We start from the raw sequence: 12,004 nt of genomic DNA on the forward strand, positions 1-12,004 counted from the left end.
AGCTTTCCTCGGTATAAACCTAGAAACTGGAAGTGCTCAATAAGCAGAGGTGGAAAAATGACCTCGCTCCAGACAGCTACCGACAGAACAAATGACTTATAAACCTGAAATCTAACCTCCCTTCTTCACAGCACTTTGGTCTCCATTTGTCCCAGGACAGGAAGCATGTCCCCCATAGCTTTCTTGCTTCAAAAATTCAAACCCATATCCCAAGATCATCCTGAAAGGAATTTTGCACAGACATCCCCTCACCCCAGTGCCTGCCTGGAACTCACCCAAGGTCACCAAACAACTTGGTTGTGAACCAACTGCCTTAACCTTCAAGGGGAGGGGAGATAGCTAGACTAGAAGACCAGAAGTGAAGGGGAAGCGGTGAGGACTTCACAAGGTTGGTCTGTGAAAGCTTGATCAGAAGCCAAGTCAGTGGTGGAAAGGGATGGCTTGGCCCAGGAAAGACCTGTGGGCTATGCTAGTTTCTAAAGAGATGACTATCCAGGAAGTAGGGTGGACAGAAGTTTGTGGAGGCATGGGGGAAACGGGACCTGGTTATGTTGTTATTCTTGGACTGTGAATTTTGCTGATGTAAACAGACTATTCTGTAAACCTAATGTCTATGTACAAATAATGAGTGTTAAAACAGTAAAATGTTCAACGAAAAATCAAACTATCAGGGTTATATATTTTTTCCTCAATCAGTCTCATTTTCTCCATTTGGAGTAGGGGGGCTAGAATAGCACTGAGGCTTCCGGAGGCTTTCAATAAGCAAGGCATCTGGCTGGACAGCAGGTGAGCACCAGGGTTCAAATCGGCGTACATGAGCCTTAAGAAAATGGACTAGAGGCTGAGCCAAATCAGAGCAGGGTGGCCTTAGAGCAAGAGCAGCTTCCTAGATGGTTTTTATATTGCATCTGAAAACAGCCCTAGGCAGGAATATCATAATTTCAAGGCCAAATTAAATACCATCTTACCTACAATCTGCTTCCCCCAGAGGAACTGAAAGGTGAGGGGGACAGACCATTTCTGCATAATATACATACTTTCATTTACGAACATCTGGATACAGACTTTCTATACACACATTACCTATATAATAAAAATGTACATGGCATGAGTATATGTCACTGTATAAATATAGAGTTTTAGAAATCTTGAACCCGCGCTTCCTGTTCACATCAGTTTCTCCTCTTCTTCCTCCCCAGTCAGGTCCGTCATTTAAGAGTTGGACAAAAGGGACAAGTGTCATTTGTGTTGGTCTGGGCCCAGAATTTGATACACTGGAAAGAAAGAAAGACATACCTCAGGTTCATCAGGAAAGACGGAGGGAAGGAGGGGAGAGAGCGCTGTTAAGGTTCAACAGGTCTAAGGGATGTTTACTGAGTCAGAAAAGCTCACTGGGGGACTGGAAGGGCTGCTTCACTGGCTTTTACCGCCAGAAGAGTCTTCAGAGCAGGTGAACCTGATCTTGTTTTACAGGGAACATTAACAATCAGCTAATGACAGTGAGAAGCTGCTTCCTGCTGACTGTCTACAGACCTGCTCCTTCTTGCCATCTATTTAGCCTGAGATGAGCTTCCATCTCCTAATACCCATTGCCCTCAAATCTTATTCAGGATTTTCCCTTACCAAGAATTTAGATATAAATTCAGTTTCTACCTCTTAGAAAAACAAAATGAACAAAATAGTAAAAAAAAAAAAATCATCCCTGGTGCTAAGAGATTTAACTCTGTCTGGTACCATCATAAAAGACAGGAATAACTTGTCAGTTTGTGAAGCTAATCTCTAATAGGTCAGCCTTCCAACTATTTTATTAATGGAGTTACTAATCTCATATTCAGGTTCCCTATTCCATTCCTCTCATCTAAGCAAAGTCTCTTGGCAATGATACGTCTGAAACAATGGTTAGATATGTATATCTTATTGTCAATTTTCCAAGGCAGTGACTATCGGCGTTCTAGTATGAACTGTTTACCCAGTCCAGTCCCCTACAGGGAATGGGGTAGAAGGAAGCTGGGAGAGCCTAGCTGCCAGTATTCTGAATTCTGCTGACATTTAAGCCACGGTTTACTGAAACCTTATGTTTAGATATTAACGATGAGCGTCAACACTGTACAATGTTCAAGAAAATTAAACGATCTCAGCTGTCAAAAAGAAAGAGTGGAAAAAAGAGGAAGGCATGCAGCACCCACCTCCTTGTGCAGCACATGGGTGCATGCCATTGGGTGCAGCTCACTGGGCTGGACAAGTTTCTGGCACATTAGACACAGTTTACAGGTGGCTGGAGCCTGTACAGCAGAGGAGGGACAGTCAAAAGAGTAAGGAACCTCTGGGCCTCCTTGCCTTATATGCCCATGATTCCATCTACTCTTTCCATGTAGCAAAAAGATTTTATACCAAAAGAAAGAAAAGTTCCAATACAGAGTACCTGCATTTTCCCAGCTGGGGCTGTCAACAACCCAGCTGAGGAGATGACGGCTTCTTCCTGCGCTCCACCTATAAACCCACTCCCTCCTCACCCCCAGCTTCTCCACATCCCAGTTTTCAAAGAATAGAGTCTTACATGTGAAGACCTCCCAGGATATGAAACTTGGGCAGAAGGCAAGAACATTGGGGTACTGATTTGGGCCAATGGAGCAGGGAACAGGGCCCGGATCCGACCAAGGGGCTGTGGGCAGAAACGTTGTCACAGTGAGGGAGGAACATCTGAGAAACAGGGCATTTAACAAAGAGAAGTCATTCATTTCCCAGCGCAGCAAAGGAAGAAAGCAGGCCAGATACCCCTGGCTGCAATGCTTCTTCCCACCCCAAATATTTCTGAAATCTACCTCTTCCCCAACATCTCAGCAGGTCTGAGTTCTCCGCCAAGTAGCTTTTCTTACCTGAGTGCTTGCTGCCACCCGCTCGTGCTCTGCCAGTCGCGCAGCTACCAGCTGGATCAGCTCCTCCATGGTCAGACCTGCCATGGTGGTACGTGCTGTCTTGATCTGCTGAAGAATGTTGGTCATCTGGGCCCTAAGAAAGAAAAATGTTGAGGGGGAGAGATTCTATACTACACTCATGAGGAATATCTATGAAACCTCTCCTATTTTAACCCATAAACATTTCTCTGAAAAACACTTTTAAAATTAATCCTTAAAGATACTTACTTATTGCATTGTGGAAACCGAGTAAGCAGCTTCTCCAGAATCTTCTCCAGTTTGTCTACTGGTTGGGGCCGGGTAGTTTCAGTAGAAGCCTTAACACCACCCAAGCCTGGGGGAGGTGGGATGGAGGCGGCAGGGGGCACGTGTGGACCATGGGGGCCGACAAGGGAACCCAAGCCAGGGCTATTTCTCCCATGGGAGCCAGGAAGGGGTGGGGAAGGCTGGTTGGGCTGGGAAAGGGCAGGGTTCAGGATCGGGAAAGACAAGGAACGGGGATCTGCACTGGGCATAACCATGGGCATTGTGACCTGCCCAATGGAGAAAGGCATCCGAGGAGCCAGAGAGGGACTGGGTTGAAACACCTGAAGCATGAAGTCTGTCTGCAGAGGGGACGAGGTGGAAGACAAGTGGGAGAGAAAGAAAATGAAAGTTTAGGAAACTGGAGCAGAGATCAGTGAGCAACTGTTTCTTGTACCAAATAAGGATGGTCCCGATATCTTCATAAAAAGAACAAGTGAAAGACTCTAGGCTCTGCCACCAACACACAAAGGTAGACTCCCCAAAGCCAGCGCTCTTACCTCTGATGGGGGTGGAGGCAAAGTGGGAGTCGGGATCTGAGGAAGGCTGCTCAGCTTGGCTCCATTCCTCACTAGCTGGATATGACTATTAAATTGGTCCTAGAAAAGAGAGAAAAGCAAGAATTATCCTTTACTGCTAAGCAGAATGAGCCTGCCTAAAAAGAGAGCACCATCCTATATCAGGAAAGCAAGAGGAGTGGTAGGACAGGCCCTAAGGGCAATGCAAAAGGTCCCTCCCTATCACCAGAAGTGTTTAAGCACAGATTAACTGACTCAATGATCACGCATCACTACACTTACCCGAACATTCTTTTTCATTATCCGAACTCCATTCAGTCTTGTCTCCCACTCCTGTTTGGAACGAACTGTCTCTAGTGTTGGGGGAGTTGACCTTTCAAGAAACCAACAGTAATTTACAGAATTAAAGAAAACCCAATTCCTAACTCTCTGAGATAGCAGAACAGTAGCTGGCTAATGGGCCTGGAGAGAAGAGGTCGGAGCATGTGCAGGAGAAGGTCAAGGTTCTAAGCCGTTCGCCTCACTTTAACTCCAGCATCTTGCAAAACAAGTATTGGAGAAAGCGGACCAACCACAGAGAGAGGGCTCTTGTCTGGCTGAAAATGCCACGGGGGTCCTCCAAATTTCACGGCAGAAAGAGGAGAAATGACTGTATAAGAAACAAATCTCCAAAGACATTTGTTATGCTTGACAGCATAAGAGATACTGTTTATCCAATTGGAAATAATACAATAAAAAGTACAAAACTATAAGACTGTAGAAAGGGAAGAGTCAGAGAGTGAGGAAGTTTAGAGTATGGGAAGAGAAATCGCTGAACAAATTACTATCACACAGAGATGACTCCCCGTGAAGACAGAATAAGTGCCAGACTAGCTGGCCCAGGGCTTCAAAACCTAAAAAGAAATGCCTCCAAAACACAAAACTGCAGGGCCATTAAGACCCCAGAAATGGAAGGTACTTACTTGAGGTAAGTAAGGTGCAGTTCTGCCTCTTTTTCTGCTTCTTCTAGTTTCAATACCAACAACTCTTTCCGACTCTCTAGTGATAAGATCTAAGGAAACCATACACACACATACACACAAACACACACACACACACTTTATTAATTTTACGTACACAAAGCTACCCTTAGATAGTTAAAACAATGCTTAGTGGCTCTACGGTATAATACTTAAATAGCTTAGTGTACAGTATTGATACCATAACAAAAGTACACACCATCTGGAAGCCCAAAATCAAGACCTTCAACATAGCTTCAACATAGCGGCTATTCTCACCTCTGCCTTCCAGGCACGTTCTGTCTCTTCCATAATGTTTCGATTTATTTCACCATCTTGATTCTTGAGTCTATCCAGTTCCATTTCCCACACTTCTCTGTAAGGTAAGAAGCCAAGAACAAGACTTAGGAGAGAAAGACAAGCTTGCTAAGGAACACCAAGGCAAAAGTAAAACCTGAAACTGGTCTACCTAGTATGTTAGAGGAAGTGTTACTCTAAGTATTAACTATAGATATATATAAATTATGTTTAAAGTGGTCTGAAATTGCATAATCACCCTATATTTGAAAGTAAAAATGTTCACATCTCCATTTGCTAAAATAAAGTTACCCAGAACAAAGTGCGTACTTAGAACCAAAACCCACTGAAGGCAGAATGTTCTTCTATGATCCAGGAGTGCTCAAATCAAAATGGCATTCCTCTGACTCCTTGTCTTTTGGTATGGGTACTGAAGAATACAGGACTAAACCCAAAATACTTATCCCTAAGGCAGCAATCACTAATTCACTACTAACCACACAGATACTGGCTTACTGATTTTCACACATCCTTAGCTATAGTAAACATTCTTCAAAAGGAAAAAATGTTGTCTTCATACCTCAGGACTTTTCCTTTCCATCAGTTTCCTTCATTCTTACACCAGCTCCCCAGCCCCATCCCTAGAGTGTAATATACACCCTTAGGATTAGGGTGACCAACTGTCCCAGTTTGCCCAGGAATGAGGGATTTCCCAGGATGTGGGGTGGTTGATCATTCTACTCAGGACCGAAGATGCCAACAAAGGAACAGAACCAGCAGAAGAATTTCCCTGTATTACACTTGACTGTAATGTAATGAGTTACATAGCTAAAAGCAACAGGATTACCCAGATCAGTGGACAGAACAGTATGGAAATGTGTACATTATTTTCACTGAATTTCTAAAAGGTGAAAATAAGAAGAAAAGATTGGGAAGGATTCTGTCTTAAGAAAAATGTTCCCACTTTTCTACGGTGAGAGAAATAATTTTATTCATCTTCTGGTTTTTTTAGTAACCTTAAATATAATATGAAAGGAAAAAATCCACTTAACGTAAGTGTTTCAGGTCCCTTTTTTCATTGCCCAGCTCTCCACACACCCCTGGCTAGCTATTTCATAAAGTACAAGTGTGTATGTCTGTGTGTCTCTTACACACACATTCATTTACTGATTCACTAACATCCGTCTGGCCCTCTGCTGACAAGGTCAACTCATGTAATAGATACAACTAGGAGGGCATATTCTTCCTTCATCTCCATGTGTTGTCCTCTCCAAATAAACTTCCTGCCAGAGGAAGAATTCTCTAATAGTTCTTTTTTTTTCTTTCTCTAACAGTTCTTTAGACAAAGGTTTATAAGTAGATGTATTTTCCTAATACAGCACATATTCCTCAAGTGAAAAAATATATGAGGAGTCAGAATCCTCTTACCATAAGAATATGTGATATACGTTGAGGGGTCAATCAGCGGTCCATTTAGCCTACTAGACACTCTGTGACGATGGGATGATTGTAGGAAAACATGGCTGCTGCTTTCTGTGAATGATGCTGTTCTTAAAGACTATTGGTGTTCATCGAACACCTCTAATTTTCATTAAATTCATTTATCAACTAGGGATTACAATTATATTAGAAAAATACTGCCACGTCCACAGGGGACATCCCACAAATTCACACACAGAAAAATCTTCTTCTTTGGGCATCTGGCAACATCTACCTCCTTGGGATCCAACAAGACAAAAGGAACTACTAGCAACCACAACAAAAATGGTTAAGGAATTCTTAAACAGTCATAAAAATGGTCAGCCTTACCATACGTTCACTAGCCTGTAAGATATGTAACAGATTTCACTTCACTAAGGGGTACTAACTGCAACCCATGCTAGAAAAAAAAAATCAGTTGCCCATAGTAGATGCCCCAAAAATCCTTGATATAATAGAAACCACTGAGTATGTTTTAACTCTTTAAATGCTTGGTCTAATTTCTTTCAAGTCCCATGCTTCTGCTATTTTGCTTAGCTAGTTTAAAGAATCAATGGTTCCAATGAATAAATCCTACCAGACTGTACAAGTCTGACTTGTCCCAATACGTTTGCATACTTTAAAAAATTAATTTTGCTTTTCATCATGTAAATAATACGAATTGTAAAAAATTTAGAAAATACAAAACAGAAAGAGTCTACTAATTCAAAACAATACATGCAAGGGCTTCCCTGGTAGCACAGTGGTTAAGAGTCTGCCTGCCAATGCAGGGGACACAGATTCAAGCCCTGATCCGGGAAGATCCCACATGCGGCAGAGCAACTAGGCCTGTGCACCACAACTACTGAGCCTGTGAGCCACAACTACTGAGCCCACGTGCCACAACTACTGAAGCCCGTGCGCCTAGAGCCTGCGCTCTGCAACAAGAGAAGCCACTGCAATGAGAAGCCCGCGCACTGCAACAAAGAGTAGCCCCCGCTCTCTGCAACTAGAGAAAGCCCGCTCATGGCAACGAAGACCCAATGCAGCCAAAAATAAATAAATTAATTAAAAAAAACAAAAAAAGCATGCACCCCAATGTTCATAGCAGCACTATTTACAATAGCCAAGACATGGAAGCAATCTAAGTGTCCACTGACAGATGAATGGATAAAGAAGATGTGTACACACACACACACACACACACACACACACACACACACACACACACACTGGATATTACTCAGTCATAAAAAAGAATGAAATAATGCCATTTGCAGCAACATGGATGGACCTAGAGATTACCACACTAAGTGCAGTAAGTCAGACAGAGAAAGGCAAATATCGTATGATATCACTTATATGTGGAAGCTAAAAAAAAAAAGATACAAATGAACTTATTTACAAAATAGAAACAAACTCACAGACATAGAAAATAAACTTATGGTTACCAAAGGGGAAAGGGGGAGGGAGGGATAAATTGGGAGCTTGGGATTAACAGATACATACTACTTTATATAAAGTAGTTAAACAAGGTCCTACTATATAGCACAGGGAACTATATTCAATATCTTGTAATAATATATAATGGAAAAGAATCTGAAAAAGAATACCCATATACACACACACACACACACACACACACACACACACACACATAAAACTGAATCACTTTGCTGTACACCAGAAACTAACACAACATTGTAAGCCAACAATACTTCAATTTAAAAAAAAAAACAGAAAGAGCCTAATACAGAGGTCCCAACTCTTCTGATTACTGGTTGTATGACCCTTGACAAGTTACTTAATCTTTCTAGGCCTCAGTTTCTTCATCTGAGAAACGAGTAGGACCTACATCATGCGACTGATGGGAGAGTTCACTGAGAAAACACACATGAAGAATTTAATATGGTGCCTAGCCCATGGGAAGCATCCAACAAATTGCTCTACAATTACAATTGCTCTACCCACAAAAAAATCATTATTATACTTCTTTTCAGTCTTTTAAAATAAATTTGTATATTTATATATGCATATGTAACATATAAATCCATTATATACGCTTTTCAAACAAAAACTGTGGTTTTTATCTTACTTTTTCATCCTAATGTATTTTTCCATATCATTAAGTATTCTTCAAAACTGTGATTTTTAAGTAACTATCCATTGTACATATATCCCATTATTGATTTAGGTATTCTCTTATTTTCAATTTCACAATTATAAATATTATAATGAGCATCTATCTGTGCATGTGTACTAACATAGGTTAATGATAAAAGTAATTAGATTTGAGAGGAAGCTTCTCACAGCAGTTAAAAGCACAGCTTCTGGAGCCAAACTAAACTCACAGTTCAAACCCAGACTATTACTATCTACTATCTGTGCAACCATTGGCAAGTTACTTAACCTTTGCCTCATTTTCCTAAAGAAAAATGGGGATAATAAAATAATCTACCTCTCATACAGAGCCATTATGCAGGTTAAATGAGTTAATACATGCAGAACATATAGGACAGTCTCTGCCATATAGTAAGAACTTAAGAAATGTTAGTTATCATTTGGATGTTAGAGAAACTAAAATACGTGAATACATTTTTTTCCACCAAAAGTGGTGGTAGCAATCAGGTGATTTTAATGCAGAGAAGCAGATGATAAGTGTCTTGTGAAATATTCTCAACAGTCAAAGACAGAACTAAAAATTAAGATGTTGAGTCCTCAGCTGAAATACCTTCCTTTCAGAATATATTATACTCTAAACAAGGCAAAAGGAAACAAAACAAATACCGGTGGATGTGTTAATATAGATAGGAGTTGGCCGTCCTGAATTTGAGGTAGGTTATAAAAGTCTTTTCTCTGAACTGAAGCTAATACAAACCAATATATTGGGTGGGCCAAAAAGTTTATTTGGTTTTTTCCGTTAAGATGGGTCCAGTAGCGCTTAGTTGTCTTTAACTTCATTCGAGATAATTTTGTTAGGCTGTATTGTGACTGCTGTCATATCAGCATGCGTTTAAAAAAAAAACTTATCAAAATTGGTGAATTTTTGTGTAGCCATTTTAATATTGAAGATGGAAGGAAAAAAGCAACATTTTCGGCATATTATGCTTTATTATTTCAAGAAAGGTAAAAACACAACTGAAACCCAAAAAAAGATTTGTGCAGTGTGTGGAGAAGGTGCTGTGACTGATCAAACGTGTCAAAAGCGGTTTGCAAAGTTTCATGCTGGAGATTTCTCACTGGACGATGCTCCGGTTAGGTAGACCAGGTGAAGCGGATAGCGATCAAATCAAGACATTAATTGAGAACAATCAATGTTATACCACTCGGGAGAGAGCCAACATACTCAAAATATCCAAATCAAGCGCTGAAAATCATTCGCACCAAATGATTTTTGCACCACATCATTGGTTATGTTAATCACTTTGGTATTGGGGTTCCACGTAAGTTAAGCAGAAAAAAACCTCTTGACCATATTTCCACATGTGATTCTCTACTTAAACGTAACAAAAACGTTCCATTTTTAAAACAAATTGTGACAGGTGATGAAAAGTGGATACTGTACAATAAGGTGGAATGGAAGAGATCGTGGGGCAAGTGAAATGAACCACCACCAACCACATCAAAGACCGGTCTTCATCCAAAGAAGGTGATGTTGTGTATATGGTGGGATTGGAAGGGTCCTCTATTTTGAGCTCCTTCTGGAAAACCAAATGATTAATTCCAGCAAGTACTGCTCCCAATTAGACCAACTGAAAGCAGCACTCGATGAAAAACGTCCAGAATTAGTCAACAGAGAATACATAATCTTCCATCAGGATAACGCAAGACTGCTTGTTTCTTTGATGACCAGGCAAAAACCGTTACAGCTTGGCTGGGAAGTTCTGATTCATCTACCATATTCACCAGACATTGTACCTTCGGATTTCCATTTATTTCAGTCTTTACAAAATTCTCTTAATGGAAAAAATTTCAATTCCCTGGAAGACTAAAAGGTACCTGGACCAGTTCTTTGCTCAAAAAGATAAAAAGTTTTGAAAAGATGGAATTATGAAGTTGCCTGAAAAATGGCAGAAGGTAGTGGACCAAAACGGTGAATATGTTGTTCAATAAAGTTCTTGGTGAAAATGAAAAATGTGTCCTTTATTTTTATTTAAAAACCAAAGGAACTTTCTGGCCAACCCAATAGAATGAATGAGATCAGACAAAAAGAGAAAAAACTTTACCCTAAGATGCACTGCAAAGTTTTTGTTTATGAGGCTAGAGTTCTTCCTTGATTCAATTTAACTCAATATCTACCAAGCAGCACAATGTGCTACACATTTCTGCTAAAAGCTGGGGATATAAAGATGCCTAGTTCCTGCCCCGCAAGCAGCTCACAATTCAGTAACTTTCCAACTGAACAGAAGGAACAGGAAATTCTGGGCAGATCAAACAGCATATGCAAATACCAAAGAGAAACAGAGCACCAAGCAGAGGAAATAGTCCAGGCAGTTCAGCAGGCAAGGGATATATAAGTAGTCTGGGCTGGGATACAGATGAGAGTGTCACTAGCAGAGATAGTAGTAGAAGCCCTAGGTATGGAAGAAATAATCTAGAACAGCAGTTTGCAAAACACAGTCCATGGTCCCCAAAATCCTTTGAGGGCCTGGTCTATGAAGCAATATTAGTTTCATAATAACACTAAATTCATTTGCCTTTTTCACTCTCATCCTTTCATGAGTCTACAATGGAGTTTCCCTGAGACTACACAAAGTGTAATGAGATCATCACTCTGATGGCTAGTGGAATATATGCTTCTGTATTCTAACGTTTTCTAGCATTTTTTAAGGTAGTAGGTTTAGGGTATAATTTAAGGTATTTTCCTTCTCAGTACTTCTGTTTGTGCTCTTACAGCTATCTTTAGTTATACTTACTAATCTCATTACTATTCAATAAATCATTACTGTAATATTTCAAAGTTCACACATCAGGTAGAAACAAGTACTTTTTGTTATTTTGTTTTACAATAACACTTCAAAAATTTTTGGAAAACTCTTCTCAATTTTTAAATTATATCTAAAATGTATTATTTTAGAATTTAATTTTTTCTAAAATAAAAGAAAATTTATTTGTAATTTTTCATTTATATTTAAGAATGAATCATTGACTCCAAACAGGGAGATTAGAAGACTTACTTTTTCAACCCACAACTGCAATACATACATTTAAAGATACTAAAAAAGATGCAACTGGCCTAGAGTTATCTGACTCATGGAAAGGAAGAATCTACTCCAAAAAAACTAGGCAAAATTGTAAATATGAAACCAAAGTATGACAAGAGTCATCTTTCTCTTGACTTTATAGATGTTAATAATTTATCTTACTGTATCTTAGGCAACACAACATTTTCTAATTATATTATGCCAGTTAAGTTATAGTGACATTTTGAGATCAATCATTCAGAATTTAAAGAAAAAGTAGTTGAATATTTTAAATGCAGATGTGATGAATTCTTTACAAGTCTTAAAAATTG

General features: G+C 39.9%; 1 protein-coding gene across 6 annotated transcripts in view; it reads right to left on the minus strand.

Moving 5' to 3' along the window:
• Positions 1-475: 475 nt before the first annotated feature.
• RNF214 (ring finger protein 214) overlaps positions 476-12,004 on the minus strand; it is a 50,721-nt gene continuing 39,192 nt past the window's right edge. For 4 of the 6 annotated variants that reach the window (XM_060017891.1, XM_060017888.1, XM_060017887.1 and 1 more), the window contains 9 exons: positions 5,014-5,110; positions 4,699-4,787; positions 4,019-4,109; positions 3,719-3,817; positions 3,144-3,520; positions 2,877-3,009; positions 2,558-2,662; positions 2,187-2,282; positions 476-1,274 (listed from right to left, as the gene is read on the minus strand). In XM_060017891.1, coding sequence (XP_059873874.1) covers positions 1,209-1,274; positions 2,187-2,282; positions 2,558-2,662; positions 2,877-3,009; positions 3,144-3,520; positions 3,719-3,817; positions 4,019-4,109; positions 4,699-4,787; positions 5,014-5,110 — 1,153 coding nt within the window. In that variant the 3' untranslated portion in view covers positions 476-1,208. Of the gene's footprint in view, positions 1,275-2,186; positions 2,283-2,557; positions 2,663-2,876; positions 3,010-3,143; positions 3,521-3,718; positions 3,818-4,018; positions 4,110-4,698; positions 4,788-5,013; positions 5,111-12,004 lie in introns of those variants that run through there. The other 2 variants (XM_060017889.1, XM_060017893.1) reach the window with 2 other exon arrangements.

This window comes from Delphinus delphis, chromosome 8, assembly GCF_949987515.2.
Source record: "Delphinus delphis chromosome 8, mDelDel1.2, whole genome shotgun sequence".
NCBI lineage: Eukaryota > Metazoa > Chordata > Mammalia > Artiodactyla > Delphinidae > Delphinus > Delphinus delphis.